Genomic DNA, 21,057 nt, shown 5'->3' with positions numbered 1-21,057 from the left:
GGAGCCAAGAGAGCGAAGATGTTGATTATGATCATGATGGTTCTCTTGCATCCAAAGAGTTTTTCTCCAAGTAAGCCAAGTACAACAAGAAATAATAGTGTATTGATCGATTTATCATGGTTTATCAAAACTAAAATCTAAATTGTCAACGTTGACGGCAGGTTGACGGTTTGTCTGCTGCAAACCTAAGAAAAATATAAGTTCCTGGAAATATTGGCACGGGATTGGTCTATTACGATACCAAAATACGCTCAAACGCGTATCGAAATATCTTCATTATGAACGCGAAATAGAAAAAATATTTTTTGTTACCCTGAATATCTGTGCGGATTTCTATGTTTTCAAGACCATAGTTTTCGAATATATTCTTGAAAGTACTGAATTGACTCTGGTTTTTATGATTTTGCATTTTACACGCCACGTGATCAACAAAAGTTTGAATGCTTCAAGAATTTCAGTAAATATGGGCATAAAGTTACACTTTTTCTAGTCATCTAGATAGATTTCCTGAGAATGTAGGAAACTAAAAGTGATGAAAGAATGGTATCGGGGTAGATGGGATCGTCACTTGATGGTAGATTACTGCTGATCTTCAAAAAGAGATTGTTCCCAAAAAAATATAAAAGTCGCGCTTATAAAATGCGTTTTATTAATGTTTACCATAAGTTTTATATATTTTTTTCTTTTTCGACTTCTATGTACATTAATTAACCACTCAAATGAAACAATTTTTAATAATTTCAAAAAAAAAAGATATTTAAGAATATACTTGTTATTTCTTTCTTAATTTTACCGTTTTTCAGTAAAAATGAAAATGAAGATTGAAAAAAATCAGAGCCAGTCTTCCAAAACCTTCCATAGTTTTGTGAATTGTTGGCATAAAAGTATTCGAAACCAGTCTTACATCAAGGGCAACCAAAACACCCCACAAAAGTAATGTAATAATGATGTAAGATCCTAGTCAAGATGTAGTAAAATCCTAATCAATGCAACGCAGTTAACACTCATCTTGTTACTATCAACACCAGTTGACATGGTCTTCTAAAAAATGTCCTGGGTTTATAACTGAAAAGTTGAAAGTTTAGACTTAAGAAATATGTCTGTTAGGTTTTTCAGTTTTCGATTGCAATGAATTCAAAATTTTAAATATTTAATTAAGCTTATTGTAAACCAACATTAAATTTTGTTACAATTGACACCGGTTTCCCCTACCTTTTAAAAGCATCCTTGTTGTAACCAAGTGTCCGTGCAGAAAGCTCTCGTCTGGCGGTGCTTTTCTGGAATCTTTGAAAGCACGTATCGCTTTAAGAAACACCTGGATTAGGCTGCAGCTGGGGCACTTCCTTCTCCACGTTTAAATCGCGCCCTTCGTTCCGAAAAGATTAAGATAAACATTGTCGATGAGGGGTATTATCGTCCGGATTACACGTCCACCTTTGTCGCAACAGTCGCAAAACTACCCCGTATTTGAAAGCAGCTCTTCAGGTGCTCTCGAGTAAATAGAATAAAAGGCGTTTACAAGATGGCCGCATGAATAATTCATGCGAATTAAAATCCGCAATTAAGCCAAAACAAATTGCGGTAATTACCGTTTAAAATGTTTGGCGGACGATTCCGGGTTTTTGCTGTGTCGAAATGGAAACGAGCCATGCCATGGTTTCTTTCCCAAGGTGCACACCGAAAAGAAAGGCTTGGGAACAAGACAAGTATTCAGTGATTGTGAATTCCTCGGTAGCAAGACCTGACGGTTCAGACAGTCGCATTTTGCTGTCAGTCGACAAAAAAACAACAGCCGGGGTATTTTATTTTCCTGCCAAGGTTAATTCAGAGCATCTCCAAGTAAAATAATAGTGTATCTTACGTACTATCTGAGACGGTGCGGATTTCAGAAGGATTTAATGGTGGCGTACAATTGACATTAAGAATGTACGGCCCGCTGAGAACTAACCGAAAGGCTACTCTTAAAGAAGATGTACCATCATACACCAAATCAGGACTAAATAACAATTTTATAGAAATGTTGTCATAAAATTCATGCTTTTATTAGGAAGTAGTTTTACCCGCACTAAAAATTACACAGTTAAAATCACAATGCGTTAACAGCAAATGTTTCCTTGAAAACTTTTAAATACTTCTTAGAAATTATCATCTGTCACTGATTAATAACCGTATATTTATTGCCGTTGCAGTTATTATCCAGCATTGTGCTACACGCTTGATAATTTATTAATTTAAAGGCACTGCATTATCACGTGTGGTAGTAATTATACACCTGAAACAATAGTACAGAAAATCATATAAAATAAATAACTATGACAGTAGATGACAACTGCCACTCCTCAGAAGCTGATTAACACACTTAACTTGCATGATTATGTTAATTTATTTTATACTATTAATGTCGTGATAACTTTGTCAAACGCACACACCTGTACTTGTACCTCTAAGTACATACCATATGTCAAATAAGTGCATTTTTTAGATGTCTGGAAAATTTATGGTGGCTTTCACTCGTAAAAAAAATTTACATAGGTATAAACAATCTATTGCGAAACGTATAATTACATAAAATTTTAGGTGCTGTTATTAGTATTATTATCATTCCTGCAGTTTAGCTCTTTTGCTTTTCTTCCTGTTTCCGCTTTACTACTCTTCCATAACCACTGGACAGAGGATTTTTTCAAACATTATCAATTTTTTTATGACTTTTGGTATACGGGTCACTGGTACCAAGTTTTCCGGATTAGGTAGGTACAAATGTAATTTCTTTCACGTCGGCAGTTTATTACATGTCTGCTGTTGTTTTATGCGATATAAAACTCAGTTTATTACATGCTTTTCATATTAACTACTATGCAGCTTGGTAGTGTTAAACAATTAATTCTGTATGCGCTGGTCAAGAATATCATAAAATTTTGAAGTGAAAATACGACTTGCAAAAACTGACAGACGCCTCACCCTGGACATGTGCTTAATGAGTAACAGTTAATTTTATTGACAGTAAATTAAGAAAAGACTTGATGCGTGTTTCTGTGTTGAGTTGATGAACTTACTTATGTTGAAACTTTAACTCTTTGTATAGTGAGCAGCGAAAGAAATGAGCTATTGGGCGGGATGGCTCGTCACGAGGTGAAAAAACTCTTTCGATTTTTGAAAAATTTAAGAATGATTTTTTGTCTGAAAAATTTTGAAAAAAACGATGGCTCAAACGGGTTCACAATATTTCGAATAGTTTCTGAGATATCGGATTGTTTCGCCTTCTGGCCGTAACTGAGTTATATGTTGACAAAAGTTAAAAATTCTTACGATTTTCGATTCAGCGTGACATATCAAATGAGCCCAATACAATGAGTATTTTTGGGGTGATTTTCAATCACTGTTTTTAAGGTGAAAACGAAAACGTTTAATGTCTTTGTACTATACATCAATCGAAAGAGGAGCTCAGAATCTATCAACTGGCCAAATTTGAGAACGATCGGGCAAATAGTTTACGAGTTATGGCAAAAAATCAACAAATTGAAAAACTTTTATCGTTTGAGTCGGATTTTTTTTTCGCGAAAAATTGACTGTTGAATTTTGGGCTTTTGAGAACTTTTTCTAACGTAAAATGAGCCGGGGAAAACGATGGCGCAAACCACATCTTAATATTTGCAACAGTTTCCGAAATATTTAGATTAAAAAATTTTGGAAAAATGAAAATTTACTATCCGAAACTTTGATCGGCCATAACTCAGTTATTTGTTGTCGGATCTGAATTTTAATCTCAGATTTGGTATTTACGGAAAATTCTACGTAAAATGATAAAAATATAATAACGCAAGTTTATTCCAAATATAAACGAGATATCGACCTCATAACTTTCACATAGTTTTAGTCGTGCATTTTTGACTTTCGGAAAATCTAAGATCGAATTCTTAGCTTAAGAATTGTACATAATTTAGGACATATCCAAGTCAGAAAGTTTTCAAAAATATAGAAGAGATGGGCGCTGAAAATGCGTTAAATTTTGCCATAATTGCCAGTGCTTTACCTCGAGAAAGCTGGTGCAAACAGTATTCTCGGTTAATTTGCCGAGTAATCTTAATAAATCAAAATGTCACAATTTAAACAAGAGACTAATTGGTAATAAATCTAGCATGATTAAATAGTTTAACAGTGCAAATACACAGACGTCTTTGAAAGCCTTTGTGGAGAAACAGTACAATTATTATGACCAGATTGAGAGGAGGTGGCAACCCAAGTATTTTAATCATCAATTTTAAATTACTTTAAGTGCGCAAAAAACTAAAACAACTTTAAATTATAATTATTATTGATCAATTACTTATAAATTCCATTATTAATTAAATATCAAGTTCTGAAAGTCATGAAGCCAGTGGCATAGCTTGTTTTAAATTTCAGTTAAACGAAAGAACTTTATAGTTGGATATTTGGAAGTTGTTTTAATCTTTTTTTTTATTAGGTTTTGATACATTTGTAACCAAATCAAGATTATGATTGTTCCTACAAGTTAAAATGTTTGATCAAAACTTAGCGCGTTGTGCTTAAATTAGTCATAAAATTGTATAAAAATGAGATTAATTTCACTTAATACGACGTTATACACAATGTAATTGTACCAAATAAGGTAAAGAACGTGTTTGAATCATCATTCTAATAGAAAAGTACTTAGCCATTTACGTGTAAGCCGCGCGTGAAAATCAGTTCCCAGTTTCTTCGTCTCTGAGTGTAAACCAACTCAAACTTTTGTCTTGAAGCGCAGAATTTTTCTTTATAGTCCTCCACCTCAACTGGCTAAAACCTGCTCCTACTGGCCCCGATCCAATTCCGTCCTCTTGACCAACATTTAATAAAATTTCCACTTTTTCCACCCCAACCTCCCCAATTCTCCCTCATGCATCTCCTGGATGTCATCTCCGACGTCTCCACGACGTCTTCTGTATCTGGTTGCGCATGCGGCGCATTTGAACTCACCTGAGAGATTCCGGCGCTGGTATCCGCGATCACGCCAGTCATGGGGCTCGCTTAGGTGAGTGAGCGCGTGGTCATGCACGCCGTGCTTGTGCCCGTTTACCTTCTGCTCGTCACCCCCATCACGTTATCCTGGTGGTGAGTTTTTACCGTTTTTTAATCTAACCGCTCAGTCCCCACCACTGCATCCGACCCACCCCGACCCGCACCGAATAGAAATGTCAATCCGCTATGAAGCGACGAATCAATTTCACCACATTAGTTATAAGAAGCGATTTATGATTGTGCAGGACCGGAATTAGCCACATTTGACATATTCATGTAGATTGCGACTTTTGATTAGTGGAAGTTGTTTTTGAATTTTTTTAACACTCGGAAAGCTTAGTAAAATATTTTTTTTAATGTTGCTATATTTACAACACTTTCCCAATTAAATTAATAATCATTACGTGTTCAGAATTAAACAATTTTACAATTTCTGCAGTAAATTATCTGTTTATCTACAGCACGTGACTCGGTTAGATTTCCTCGATATTTGAAGGAATCGTGGTAATTTTAGTACGGCAAATTAACGCATAAATTAACGCTATCCTAACAAGTTCCATGTCGTGGAGCGCAAATTAGTAAGTTTACGTTAATTTACGCACTAGCGTTGTCATCATAACTCATTTCCGTTAGATAAAGTAATTTCCAGCTATTTTCGCCAAAATCTACCAATTTTAATCAGATAATTCGGTTAGTCACAGTAAAATTTTTCGACTGCCAAAGAGCCTGTTCCGGCCCTGAATTTATGCAAAATTGATAATACATTGGCATGAGAGCCTTCCAAGCCAATTAACCCAAAGGTTAATTAAGTTTTCATTTTTTTACACGTAAAAGTACGGCTCTCAGAGATGCATGGGCACGTAACGGTGATTGTATCGCAATGTGGACAATCGCCGCTTTTTTCAATTTTAGAGCTTTGGAACCAAGAAGTTTTAAATTATCGGGCTTTCTTTCCATGACATTTATTACACTGATCATTTTTAGTGTTGTCCACAATCGGCTCTAAAAGCGGAATTTTATGTTTTTTTACAAAATTGTACGTAAAAAAATGCTCAAAAAGCACCTAGTCAGAAAAAGATACAATAAAGCTCTTATTATCTATCATTTTAACTTTATTTTTTTTATGCTTAGCAACGCAAATTGATTTTTTATCCATCAACGTACAAATTTAGTTTTGTCTTATTTTATCTGTTGGTACCACAGAGGTCAACAATCATTTCTTGTTGAAGTCAAATACCAGATGATCCCAGCTAAACTAAACATTTTTGTAACATTTTTACAGTTATTTAAATAAAGGATTTAATCACCTCAGCGCAAATATTTATTTTGGTGTTGAGCTTTCGTACGTTTTTTGGCTTCCAGTTCTCTTAATTCGGCAATCAGGACAAACTTGTAGCTGAAAGTAGGATAAAAGTAAACAAATATTTGTAATTAATTTATGCACGCAATGTATCTACTACAATGAAAATATTTGCTTTGAGATTAAAGTTTGCACAACTTGTATTTATTTTGCCGGTAATTATCTATCGGTGATACTTTTATTTTCTGTTTACTCTCGCTCAAAGTCTTTATGATTCGAGACAGTTATCAGAGCGAGGAGAGTTTCAGGCATTTTCAGTGAACGTGGCTTAGTTTAAGAATGTTTAGCTGTAAAACAGGTAGGCATAAACTACCATCTAAGAAGCAAACAAAGAGGTAATCCCTTTTATCTTTACGGTGTTTATTATTACTACCAAGATCAACAGGATGTAATATTTTTCGATGGTTCTGAAACACAGTGTCGTTCATTTATATTGATATATTGTAATGGAAGTAATTAATACTTTTAATTAGTGATAAATCAAGACTGGGAACTCGAATGCTAATAAAACAATTTATTTCTTATTTATGCAAACGTAGTGACCGTTTAAATATGAATCGAAATATATTCATTAATTCAGTGAGTTATTGCATCTAACTTGTGCTTTAGCTGACATTTCAATTTGTAAAATGTCATCACTGAAATACTGAAAACGAGTCGATATTCTTTGAAAGTGTGCAAATTGAGGCATTTTGATTGGCCCATAAACTTAACAGGAACTATACTGAGAGTAATCGCAAGCTTAGGCCAAAAAATGTGCGTTTAACGTGTCGTGTGACGGCAACGATACCGCTTTATTACACGCTTTAATTTATACGTTTGTGCATACAAGGTGGAAAATTCGGTCTGATTGAGTTATTGTTGTAGTGTATGCTTTCGCTGATGTTTTGTATTAATGCGATGAAACAAAATAACCGGAAAATAGACCTTTATGTTCTTATTCTTGATTGCTTTATTCAGTTCTTTTCTTGCGGATTTCTTGACATGATTGAAAAATAAATAATTGCCAACTATTCGGTTCTGATGGCTTAATGGAAACGTGGGTTTTATTGCTGCTTAGTGCGACTCTGGTTTCCACCCTCAATCATATTAGGTATGAAGAATTGTTGGTACCTTATATCGAACGTATTGGAAGAAGGAAAATGAAAGGTCATGCCTCGATGAATGATTCGACTAGGTCGAAGTTATGGAGCGTTCAGCCATTTCAAACCCATTGTTATAATAAGGTTTATCATAAACTGCAATTTTTGCCTTCAGTATAATGAGTCGATTATTTTTACACTGTAACCGACTTGGTATGTATTATTTGCGGTAAACTAAACCTTGTCTATATTCACGACTGAGCAGTCTTAATTAACTTTGATCACACACATGGGAACAAATATGCGCCATTTTCATATTACCTTTAGCTACCTAATAGAATTGCTATTTGTATACAGTTATGGATTTTAGCACAATTAGGAAATTTGACGATCTAATGTGCGGAAATCCTAACTGAGCAACGCCTAAATTTTAAGTTAAAACGGCGAAAAACTGCTGATTTAACGATTTAACTGTGCATTGTTAATTTTTCGTAACAAAAAAATTGTCAAAACATTTTTTCAAAAGGTCATATCTCTTGAAACCATTTTTCGGTAATTATCAAGTTTATTTGTGAAGCAAATTTACGTTATTGCGGATTATTTTGCTTTAATAATTAAATATTGCTCCATGAATAAAAGAGATATTGAGCGAGTCTGAGACCGAAAGGTAGGTAACTTCTAAATTGAAAAAAATAAAATTTTGAAATCGATCTATCTAAGATCTATCAAAGATCGATTTCTAAGCTAAAAAAATGCGAGAAAAACATTTTTGAAAAGGGTTTCTGAATATTCGGCTTAATTCCGGATATATCGAACAAAATCGTTTCCGGAGCTTTAAAATTTTGGCCCTCTGGCGACAACTAGAAGTTTCAAATGGCTCTAACTTAGTTATTTGTTGGCGGACGAGAAAAATAAGGGTAGTTTTAAATTCAGCGCAAAATTCTGCGTAAAACGGGCCCATACAGTTCTGAACAGTAATGTTCTTAACAAGATATCGACCAAAATTGATTTTCAGGGGGTATTTTTAGGGTCATTTTTAAGAAGCTGTTTCGGGGCGAAAACTGCGTTTAGTATTATTGAATTATATATTGATCGAAAGAGCAACTCGAGATCTATCAACTGGCCAAATCTCAGATCGGTAGGGCAAATAGTTTACGAGGGGCGATCAAAAAACGAAAAAATTAATTTTTTTTATCGATTGAGTCGCAAAATTTGAGTTTTGAGGGCGGATTCTAAAGTAAAATGACCCGAGAAAAACGATGGTGAAAACAGTTTCTCAAAATCTTTCGTAGTTTCGGAGATATTGAGCTTTGAAAATTTTCCAACTCAAAATTCAATATCCGAAACTTTGATCGCTTATAACTCAGTTATTTGTTAACCGATCTTAGCGAATCTTTTAGATTCCACGTGAAATTTTGCGTAAAATGAGCACCAATACTTTAATATTGTTTTACAAATAACCGAGATATCCACCTAGTCTGAATTAGAGACCGAAAGCAAGCTAATTTCCTTACTGAAAAAAATCGAAGATTCATTTCTAAACTTAAAGATCGATTTTGAGAAAGGTTTTTTATATTCGTTTTAATTCCGGAGATATCGATCAAAATCGTTGTTTTTTGCTCTAAGCAATTGTTTATTATTATCATAATTGGTCAATTTCTCTCAATTACGTCTAATTAATTCCGTTCCTTATTCGAGAAATTAGATTAATGGCCCTTTTTTATAGTAAACACGTCGATGAGACAGTCTCTCCAATTTTGCAAAGAAGTTTCACTGAAAGTTGGCAAAAATATCTCCAAGTCCTTTAAGATCCATCGGTGCATATCCGTAACTCATCTCAGCAATAATATTTTTTATGATCAAGAAAGTGTTTCTAAAACCGTTTCTACATCTTCCACTTGAATAACACCTGTTTATGTCAGGCTATAATAATACACCTACACCTATTTTAGTTGACATTTAATGATTCGCGATTGATTGGCAATTAAGCGGCTCTTTGTTCATTAATGCAGGCTCTTGAAAAACGAGTCGAGTGAATGAATACATTTATTTTTAACCCAACTGTTGGAATCAAAATCGACTATTGCGAATGTCAAGTACACTATTTTACAGTATGTTAAAACGACAAAGCTCCAATCTACGCTCAATAAAACTAACCAGAAACCGCATTAATTCCTCACGCTAACTTGTTAGAATAAATGAAAAAGCGGTGAAGCGTATAATATTAATAAATCTCCTGGATTATCCCGGGATAATAAAAATGAAATATGAGCCATAATGGGATAATCATTCATCTTAAAATCGTTTCGATAGTGAAGAGCACGAACGTCTGTTTCCTGAAATGTCGGTTAAACCGCAAGACGCGTGCTTAGACAGCTGGTCGAAATGCGATATCCTTGAGTCCAATTTTATTTTCAGGATATCGAAGCAATAAATTTTTTACTAATTCGACATTTTTGATATTGCTTACGATTTGGCAACGCTACACAAATGTGACAGGTCATAGAGAAGAATTATTTGTCTGCACGTTTGTGCAACCAGATTGTGCGAGGAACGGCCAAGTAATGATCGTTTTGGCAGGGAATGGAAAATTATTGCGGGTTAGGTGGAGTTTCATAATATAAAGCGTCTAGACTATTCTTAGGAAAAATTTATCGTACAAAAAAAACATGTGTTGACCAAAGATGAAGACTCTTTCACAACTTTATTTAGGGCGAAATTGTTTAGAATCTGCTAAACACAGGAGGTAAATATTGCCGGTGTCAATATAGCTGTTGAACTCTCTAACGTTTTGATGTAAAAATTGAAAAGTAACATGTTAATTAACACCAACCTGTAAGTTAAAGGCTATTACAAGAACACACTCGGAGTGAATGACTATTTAGACACCAATTTACAAAGCTCGTCGCGCTAAAAAGTCACTTCGACCAGATGCTCGTTCAGTTCCAAATTTTTCTTCCGGGCGAAAATAACAATCCAGTCTAAATGCCTATTAAGACAAGTTTTTAGATGGCCACCACTAATTGGAAGTATCCATAACGGACAATGGCGACGTCAAATATTTAAGTTGATTTAACTTTGTATTAGATAACACTTTTATTATTGGAATTCATGGTTCCGAGAAGAATAGCTAAGAATGGAACCAAGCCTTACGAAACACTTTATCAAAATTTGATAAGGTCCTCTCACGGAAGAGCAAACATTGTAAATCAAGAACACGTTTTTTGACGTTTCGTGTGGAAAGACAACAGATGGGTGAAAAGTGAGCACATATTTACCTTGAGCCAGTTTAACACACAACTAAATCAAACCAAATATTTGGGACCATTTTCTAATATGTACGGTTTAAATTAATACTTGGAATTTTCACTCGAACTTCTGTCAGTTCCTTGATGAGGAACAAGTGGGTCATCTGTCTTCGCGGATCAATCACTCCCTTAAGCCTAGTGTAACCCGCGCTACGTTGAACAGATCCACAGTTTGAAGTGTGAGAAATCATCTGTTGACAGAGCGGAAATAACACAGAACCGCTAGTGCAAGGTGAAATTTTATTTATTTTAACACTTCGGTTGTATTATTGTTATTTTATTGATAAGTTGCCAAATTCATGGTAAAACACAACCCTATATCGAGCCTCTGTCATAATGCAATGACCCTTCAAACGAAGAATAGATCTGTTTATTAAATATATCTCAGATCTGATGTGTATCCACATTTCCCAAAACAAAATTTGAAATGTTAAAGACAAGACGACGAAAGATGGGGAATTTTCTATTAATAGGCGGACTAAATTTGAAGAAGGCACTCAGCAAATCGATATTTAACCTTATACATAACATATCCTTCACATTCAGTTCTGCCACGAACCTATTTTTAGACAGAAAAAGCAACAATGAGCCAATAGATAGGTTCAAATTTTTTTAATATCCACCACTTGCAAATTAATCAGAAACGATGAGAATGTCTGATCGGTTCTAGGATTTATTCGTGCGAAGCTTCGTAATGAACAAATTTACCTCTCTTCAGAAAGATTGATTAAAACTGAAAGCTGAATAATGCAGGTCAGGTCGATTTCGGATAACGATCTAAACTCTCAAGCCAAGAATGTGCGTGTTGGAGGAAAACGATGTTTAAACACATTTACAATCAACAGGTCGTTTATGCAAATACCTTGAGTTAAATATTTTATTTATTTGTACAGAATGTTTACTCGCGAGAAAAATGTTGCAAAAAAGTGTAATTTCGTGTAAGATATATTAAGAATTCGCGAATTAAGCGTTGAAATGTAATTTAATTTTGTTAAGTTGTCCGAAGGAACTTGTAAGCTGCCCAGGAAACAGTTATTTGTTTTACTAGGCTAGAAAATGGTTTTTTGGAAATGCAAGGAAAGTGTTGAAATTCGAGCATTTGCAAATCATTTTCTAGCCATGTCAAACACGAAATTTGGTGCGCCGACAATTATTAATAGATATTTATTTTGACTTTTAGTTTGAAATTGAAACGTCATTCCCTCATTTATGGGAATTTCATCAGCTGGGAAATAGGTTGGTAGCACCCCATTCAAATCATACAATTGCAGATTAATTTAAATTTATAGCAAATTTTTGTGGTAACTTTACTTAATTAGTTACCTTTATTATTTTCGAAAGTGATTGGTCTCCAAATCGGCACACAAATTGCCACAATTGTCATTTATGCAGCGATGCCAACTTACAAAATAAAACTAACTATTCGAAATGTCACATTTGACTGCTTATACATTCAAAAGGTAATTTTCTTGCCGCATATGAGTATCACAAATACCATGAAAAATGACGGAGGCGCACAAAATAATTTTTTTAAATCAATTTTTTTTTGACTTGGCTTTCATAAATTTTTCACGAGTCGTACATTACCTCTAGGTCAGTGGATATAAGCTAAACGTCATTTTTTCTGCAAATTTTTTGTGGGCGCCAAATTTAAAATCCGACTTTGTGATTGATTGTTACACAATGCTAATTTCTACGGAATGTAAAATAAGAACTGTCACTTTGTTTTTGTTTATTTTTAGTAGGTATTTTATTATAACTTTATGATTTTCTTCATTATATTTTGCGATTATTAATCAAAATTAACAATTATTATCCATTACAGATATATAATTTTTCCTGGCAAATGTTGCTGATGTCTAAAATTGCTCTTTTGTAAGTCGGTAAATTCTCTGCAGGAAAAATAAAGCAATATTCATTCTCAAAACGTAAAAATTAAATTACTTATCTTAGATTTTTTTTTGTAAATCTGAGTGTACTTGGCGATCTGCATAAATCGAATTTTTTTGGGAGTTTACTTTAAGGTTGTTGTCGTCACATCTATTTATTTTATTTTAGGTTACCGGAAAGTATTGAGACTTCAGTTGATACTTTTAAATATAGAAATTATTATTTTCTTTCTTTTTTTTCTCGCAAAGTAGTTGATTTTAAAACTTTAAATTTTAATTTTTGACATTAGAAACGTTAACTGCTCATTTAGTTACCACTCTTGCCAACTGACACGATAAGAATGTTTCGTTTTCGTCACCCTTAGTAATTTTTGTTTTGTAGTTGAAAATTTTAAACTTAAAAATTACTTTTATTTAGTTACATTTAATTTATTTTGTGCCGCTTGCATTGTACTGTGTTAGAACTAGTTCAGTCACTTTGGACTTCTGTCAATAGTGTCACTTGTCATAAGCCAAAATCGCCAATAGGAAATAAATTTAAACAACAAACAGAAAAATTAAACAGAAGTTGAGTCAGTTTCATGCCTTCAGTGATCCAGTTATCCTTGATCAGTGTCTAACCAATAATTTTTGAAAAGTATTGTGAAGTTATGTAACCCAACGTTTCAATCATGGTAAAGCGCATTTTTTTGTTTGTTCGGAAACTCATAGACGACTAGATGAAAATTTTTTTGAAACACGATGTAGTATTCTTTGCCTTTAATTTTTGAACAGACTCGCTTTTGCGTTAGTTTTGCGAGGCAGTGTACAATAAATGTCAAAGTCAAGTGTCACCTAAAGTAGCAAACATTAACATTAATAACAACATAAACGGATATATTTTTGTTTGTAAATAAACTAATGGCCTGACCATGACCGAATTTCAAGACAAACTTTGATAAAAAAATACATCAATTTAGATCATCTTAATGAGAAGATATTTTTACATTTCGCTTTTAATTTTAATGTTGGTGAAAAACGTAAATAAACATCATTCGTGGGTGCGTACCTAATAGTGTAATAGACTACTTTGGCAGTGCAAACATTTTAACTGCCCACTGATTGTGAGTGCAAATATTTTTTACGTTTTTCAAAGAACCTTGAACTGTTAAATGTTGATTGCGTAATGTGGATCATAAATGTCCGGAAATGCTAGCAATACTTGGTCCCATTTTCCGCACAAATAGCTTCACTACCTCTCAATGATGGAAGTGTTTATGAAAAAAACATCAACAGATTAGGCACAGTTTATTTTAGTATGTGCACAGGTGATGGTGCGAATAAAGCATGTCCAGGTCTACTTGACTCTTGTTTATAAACATCAGGTTTAATGCTCAAACGCCATGATTAGTTAATGGACTCATTAACTCTGAATTTAGAAACATACCATACCTCATCATACATTCAAGAATCGCAGCTACCTGAGAAATAGTTGATATAATAATGACGTCAACCTAAAAAAAAAGAAGCTACCATAGATGGCAATGGCAAGGTCGGTGAAATACCGGCCTGGACAGAGGGTACACATGCTCTAGTGGCATTTGCCGACGACCAATGGGTACCCAGGGGACGTTCCTGCGGCTGTGATTGGAGAGGACGACCGATATCAATAGCTCACACCTCTGCCAAGGACACACAATCAGGAGCTGATAGCGATAAGCTATCGATGGTTTTATTGGACGATTCCCAATGATGGGTCATTGTTACGCCAATGGATAGCACGGTGCCGCAGCCGCGCCGGAAGCGGGACAAGATTCTAGCTTTCTATTTATTTAAAAAAGGCGCCCAAAATGACCAGTCTAATGCTTTTTAAATTTAGCCTCTACAGGAAAAATTAATTTAATTTCAGATTGGTAGATGGTTCATATAAAACGACATATGACGTATACTCCTAGGCGTATGAGTACAATATTTGACATTTCGACCACATATTTTATTATTTTATTTATTAACTTTTATAATAATCTTATTAGTCTGAAAAAATAGTACCACATATAATATGTTATTCGGAGTATAAGTAATTTTATATGCGCCACATCACGTTCGTCGGTGAACTTTCACGCTTAGCACATAATGTCTTACTTTTACTCCTCATAACATAGTCTACTATTAATTAAGTTTTTAATTTGATAACTCATTCGCTAAAAGTGTACTTACGTTTTACTTATCTCTGATATTTTTAATTACAATTTTTATATTTATTTTACACATCATTTTTATTGTATCGATAAACCGCAACTGTTAAGGAAATAATTTCATTTAATGAACGATTTAATTAATTGATATTAAGCTTTAATTGCTCATAATAGTCATAATTTAATAATTATTATAATGCGATAAACTTCATGCATAAAAATGAAAGTTTATTAGCGATTAAGAGTGTTTTATGTACAGAGTGATCATAAATGGAGCTTGATCGAGGTAATTGTGCTTTGTTGTGTCTGTAATAGTTTAGGAACATTTTTCTAGAACGGTTTAGTTGGTCAAACGTTATTAAGGTGTCAATTCTTATAAAATGAGGTTTTTTATTGGATAAATCACCTAGTTTTGACAAGCATTTGACAAAAGTACCAACTCACAAAACAGGAGTTAATTAAGACAATGGAAAAAATTGAAAAACAATGCGATAATGCAACTCTTAAAGCACCGGATCAGATGAAAATACTTAGGACGACTATTATTTTTTTTATGTTTTTATATTTATATAGGATCTTCGAGAATTGTCGCAAAAAATCAAAGAATGATAAACTGTTATTTATTAGAAGAAATTTGCTGTTCTTGGTTAGATATAAAAATAATTTAGAGCATGTTAATTTTGTGGTAACTTACCCATTGGTGTTTCTTTTCGTTGCAGGGCCGCTGGAAGCCAACTCGCCATTGATCCCCGATCAATTTGCAAGAAAACCAAACGTTATCGTGGCAAAATGGCCGATATATGCAGCAAGCCGGTATTGTTGCATCAAATCTCGTTAGGCATCGAGCTGGGTCAGAAAGAATGTCAGTATCAGTTCAGGCACAGACACTGGAACTGCACATCGACGAAGAGGAGCATAAGGAAGGTGCTCTTGCGAGGTGAGTAAACCGTTTATTTTCAAAGGAATCAACTCGAAAATGACGACGTGGTTGAGCTGAAGACGAGGACAATGGACCAGAGGAGATTTATAGCGAGCAGTCGCATACCTGATCAGGCCATTTCCAAATCTGTAAACATTTGCCCTTACGGTGGAATGCGAGTTTTTATCATCCTGTTTCGGGCTTCATCTCTATTGTCTCGGAGAAGTGATCGGAGGAGATTAGTTCATGGTCACGAGAGATAAACAGATAGAAATGTAATTAGATTTATTTGATTCAAGCGCGAATTTTCTTCGATGTAGATGTAGCGGCATCATTGGGGTACTTGAAATTTATCGGAGCCTTCTGCAAAGCGAGTCAGCACTCATGTACCCTCCGATATGTGTATAAACAAACTCAGCCGTCTGCATTTATCTAAATCAGTGGAATAGCACGACACGGAAAACGGACGGTATAAAACATCGGACTGGTCTGTACCCAGAAGACATCACCATAAATTTGCTACCAACCTGACAAACGGAATGCTCCGCGGAGATGCTATGCATCGAAGCAAATCCGTCGAAGATGGCACGCAATTATTAACGAACATTCCGTCCCACATTTACTCTTATATTTTTAATAAAAGACTCGCATTCTTCGGACGGATCGCCGCGTTGTTTTTTCATCATTTTCGAATTTTTCGCATCGCACAAGACTCGGACGCGATTTGGCCAGATTTTTTCTCACGCTCCTTCAACGATTGTCAGCGTCGATGATTTGCGAAAGTGATGCGCACATGAAGAGGTGTAAATTAATAGTTCGCTGCTCGATGGAGATCTGGATGGAGATAACGGCCAGGTAGCTGACTGGAGATTGTACAGGGCTTGTCACTAAGCTTTTAAATCTTTTACTCTCTACCGGACTGTTAACCACTTAAGATAAAGGACCTGCTAAGATAACTAACTTGACTTATTGACTTGAAGCTCGCTTTGATACGTCCGAGAGCTTCCAAAGGATTAAACCGAGCTATTCTTTCTCTCTAATTGACTTGTTTTTCGAACGCACCGCTTCATACTTTTCATGCGTGGGACAATACAAAATTTTATATTTTACAATTCGATTTTGTTGTTATTTTTCGTAAGCAAAGACCGTTGTGTTAAACTATCTTAAAACTTTCTTAGATTAATGTTAAATGACAAAATACAATTAATTAAGCAAGGTCCACGAAAAAAGCGAGATCTACAGAATTTCGAGGGCCACCTAGTTCTTTCTCTTTAATTGATTTGTTTTGCGAACGCTCCGCTTCATACTTTAAATGAGACAATACAAAATTTAATATTTTACAATTCGATTTTGTTATCTTTCTTAAATTTTCTTTGCTAAGTGTTAAATGACAAAATACAATTAACTAGGTGGTGCTCGGAATTCTGTAGATCTCGCTTTTTTTGTGGACCTCGCTTTTCCAAGACCTTCTTTGTTTTATAGTACAGTGAACATTCGATATAGTTACCTTTGATATAAGAAACATTTGATTTAAGCAACCTTTCATATTGTCAACTAATTTAGTTTCTGTCATTCGATATAATCACATCAACTGTCAGTCGCTAAAATAACCGTGTTAAAGATGCAAAAACCGAAGAGACAGTGTTTATCGTTCTAAAGGATGTTTCTGCTATTTTCTTCTTAAATTTTTTTCATGTTCTTTCTTTTTCTTGTTTTATCTTACTGTTTGTTCTGGCACTTGACAATTGGTATTCTTCGTAGTTTTCTATATTTGTATTTGCAAGGTATTTCTTTAATATTTGTTTCTTGTCTTTTATAGTTAATTTTTCGTTGTTATAGTAACTAATAATATTTTTTTACTATTTTTCTTCTCTTTGTTTGTATAGATTCTGATTAAGGTACTGTCAGAAATTGTCTTTAATTTGTGATTTTTTCAGTTTATACCTCTTTCGTTATTGTTTATGCTCTTTAACTTGTCCGACATTTCTTAATTATTTATTATTGATTGTTTGTTTCTGTCGGTAAATTCTCTGGTTATTTTAGGTCATTGCCTAGGCAAGCTCTTTTGTCTTTTCTGTGTCTGCATATACATAGAGATACCATAATATTATTTTTAAAATATTGTCTACCCAATTCGATATAATCAGCATTTTTGATGAAAAGCAACTTTTTTAAAAAATTGTTTCCAGACAAGGTGACTGACTATATCGAATGTTCACTGTATCATAGATAAGCAATCCCAAATTAATACTTGTCCAACACCACGGAAAAGCGAGATCTACAGAATTCCGAGGGCCACCTAATTCTTTCTCTCCAATTGACTTGTTTTTCGAACGCACCGCATACTTTTAATGCGTGGGACAACGCAAAATTTAATATTTTACATTTACCCAATTTGCTTTTGTTGTTATTTTTCGTAAACAAAGAGCGTCGTGTTAAAACCTGCAAACTCATGTCCTCGAAAGCTTTATTATACAAATATGCAGCTGAGCTAATCTTATCTTAATTATCGATCTAAGTGGATTTATTAACGCGAAGGTTGATCCATCACATGATCCAGGTCTCATCAATCGCACTTATATCAGAGTGTCTTAATCAGATTCCTGCAGTGATACCACCGGTCGAGATAATTGTCATTCACGGTCTCTCTAACATGATAGTGATCTTCGCATAACTCGCTCGCTCATGGTAAATCACATTTGCAATTACTATTATAGCCGGCGAGAAACGACAAGAACTGGCGCACAACAGATAAAAATCGAACAAACGATGTCGCATCAAAATATCATCGGATCTGTTTTTTTCTTTTTGCAGATATGAGAGAAACGGGCTTCGTCAATGCCATGTTGGCAGCCGGAGTGACCTATCAGGTGACAAGGGCATGCACTACGGGTGAATTACTCGGCTGCTCCTGCGACAGAAAAATGAAGATCAGGAAGAATAAGAAGAGACTGAAAATGATGGCAAAGCTAAAAGGAGACTTTGAATGGGAGGGATGTGGGGGTGAGAATGTCGATTTTGGGATAAAGAAATCAAAAGACTTTTTAGATACACGATACAGGAAAAGAAGTGATATGAAAACTTTAGTCAAACTTCACAATTACGTCGCTGGCCGACTGGTAAGTCCTTTTTTTACCCCCGAACCCTACAACAACCCTCTTTTCTGTTCAGGCCATCAGACACCAAATGGTCAAAGAATGCAAATGCCACGGCCTCTCCGGCTCGTGCACCCTCAAGACCTGCTGGCTCAAAATGCCTCGCTTTCGAGAAGTCGGCAACCGCCTCAAAGAGCGTTTCGATGGCGCTGTCATCGTCATCGCCGGCAACGACGGTCAAAGTTTCATCCCTAAAGATGTCTCTATCAAACCTCCCAGTAAAATCGATCTGGTTTACTCCGAGGAGTCTCCAACATTTTGTCTTCCTAACAGTACGTTAGGCTCTTTCGGGACGCAAGGTCGCACTTGCGTTCACAATTCTCCGGCCGAAGAAGGATGCGATATCATGTGCTGCAATCGGAACGCGACGCATCACCAAGTCAGGGAAGAGAAGAACTGCAACTGCAAGTTCGAGTGGTGCTGTGAAGTTAAATGTGAAAAATGTTCCGAGAATCGTACGATTAGTACTTGTTTGTGATCTATGGTTAGTGCAGTGTACAGACTACCTGTATATATTTGTTATCATTGTAAATATATATTTTTGCAAATTAACGACATAAGCCTGTTTATTTATGGAAGTTGTCAATGCATTTTTGTTTACTAATAAAATCTACAAAATGATGGAGTTACAAATAATTATTCTTTTATTTGGGACCTGAGAAGAACAAATCATTTTCCAGACATTGAAAAGGTAAGAACTGATTAAATTACAGTTGTTTTGACACTGTTATCTCAACAATTTATGTTGCGGACTTATCGGAAACATAAACTAAAAAAATTACGGCGTGGCTGGAAGCCAAACTCTAAAAATGATAAGTTGTAAGATAATAAGAAAGAAATTATTTATTTGATCCGAATGAAAAAGCACGGAAATATTTTCTATCCAATTAATTAAGTTTCTCTATTTGAGCTGAATTTCCTATAAGGCAATTATTTCAGTCTGTAAAATTATAACATTATCGCATACTTGTAGCAGGTGTACACATTACACATGCATAATTCATGAATTATTATTTATGCATAATCACACTACTGCTCCATTGAATAAATCGTTTCCTAATTAATTTACAACGAATAAATAACTTCCCTACCACTGGCAGGCGTGTTAATCGGAAATGATTGCAGTTAATGATAGAAACTGGATTATCCAAACGTCACATCTTATCTTAGCTAATTGTTCACTCAAATACTATTAAATATCATCGGAATTAATGAAGGCTATAATTACGCAGATAATTATTAAACTCGCTAGAATGTCTCTAGATCGAGAATTTCTCTTTTTGGTTTGTTTGTGGTTGTCTGCAATAAATCGCGAAAACTTATTAAGAAATACATCAAAATCGATTGCGTGCAAGTCGAATTTTTATATGTTTGCCGTTGCAGTCACGACAGGTCACAATATGAACAAATAGCTTTATTTATAAACCAGTCTTGCAGAGATTGTAGCGACCTACAAATAAGTAATTAATGGAATTGGTTTGGATTTAGGCCTTTTAAATGACGTGAAATATTGCGAAATTTTGTCCACGTTGGGTTTAGTCACTTTGTGTTCGTGGCCCTGACAGTGACATTGGCAGTTGGCCAGATCGTTGGCTCGCATTTTAGCCGGACCAGAAGCATCAATTTTATCTCCAATTCCACTTATTATAGCTCACATCGAAAGGGATACGACTAGTTCGTTCCCGACAGTTTGCCCCCGACAGTTCGTCCTCCGCGCAATTTGTCCTCGGATTTTTCGTCTCCAATGCAATTTGCCTCCAGTTTAATTCGTCCCGGTGTGATCTTTGATAATAATAATTGAAAAATCCCATTTATAAAATTTTACATAAAATTGATATCTGCAACACAAGGTGGCTATATAATTAGAAAATTTGTTTTATTTCAATTAAAAAATTCAAATATAATAAAATTCTCACTGGGAAATAAAAATATTTATAGGAAAGACATACAAAAAGTTGCAATATTAGCATGCAATAAAGACGAATTACAAATTAAAAAGAGTCCGACGAAGAATTAAATAATACTTATTATTGTTTGAAAAAAAATTCAAAATTATTTTCAATGACAGAATAAGCGTCTTTTTAAAAACAAACATCTAAAAATTAATTTTTAACTTTTAAGAATAAAGAAAAAAAAATTTTCAAGGGGACGAAA

General features: G+C 34.7%; 1 protein-coding gene across 2 annotated transcripts; it reads left to right on the top strand.

The window, feature by feature from the left end:
• Nucleotides 1-4,967: 4,967 nt before the first annotated feature.
• Nucleotides 4,968-19,539, top strand: Wnt6 (Wnt oncogene analog 6). 2 transcript variants are annotated; one of them, XM_088037164.1, is made up of 5 exons: nucleotides 4,968-5,109; nucleotides 15,549-15,766; nucleotides 18,563-18,751; nucleotides 18,797-18,867; nucleotides 18,920-19,539. In XM_088037164.1, the coding sequence occupies exons 1-5, from the start codon at nucleotides 5,048-5,050 to the stop codon at nucleotides 19,379-19,381; spliced, it is 1,002 nt and encodes a 333-aa protein (XP_087893290.1). In that variant the 5' UTR covers nucleotides 4,968-5,047; the 3' UTR covers nucleotides 19,382-19,539. The 2 variants fall into 2 exon arrangements, with proteins under 2 accessions (XP_087893290.1, XP_087893289.1); XM_088037163.1 differs by having other exon boundaries at nucleotides 18,563-18,867.
• The last annotated feature ends 1,518 nt before the right edge of the window (nucleotides 19,540-21,057 follow it).

This window comes from Gnatocerus cornutus, chromosome 5, assembly GCF_029298725.1.
Source record: "Gnatocerus cornutus isolate USDA-ARS CGAHR chromosome 5, icGnaCorn1.1, whole genome shotgun sequence".
NCBI classification, from domain to species: domain Eukaryota; kingdom Metazoa; phylum Arthropoda; class Insecta; order Coleoptera; family Tenebrionidae; genus Gnatocerus; species Gnatocerus cornutus.
The sequence above is the reverse complement of the archived record's forward strand: the minus strand, read 5'-3'. Positions and strand labels throughout refer to the sequence as shown.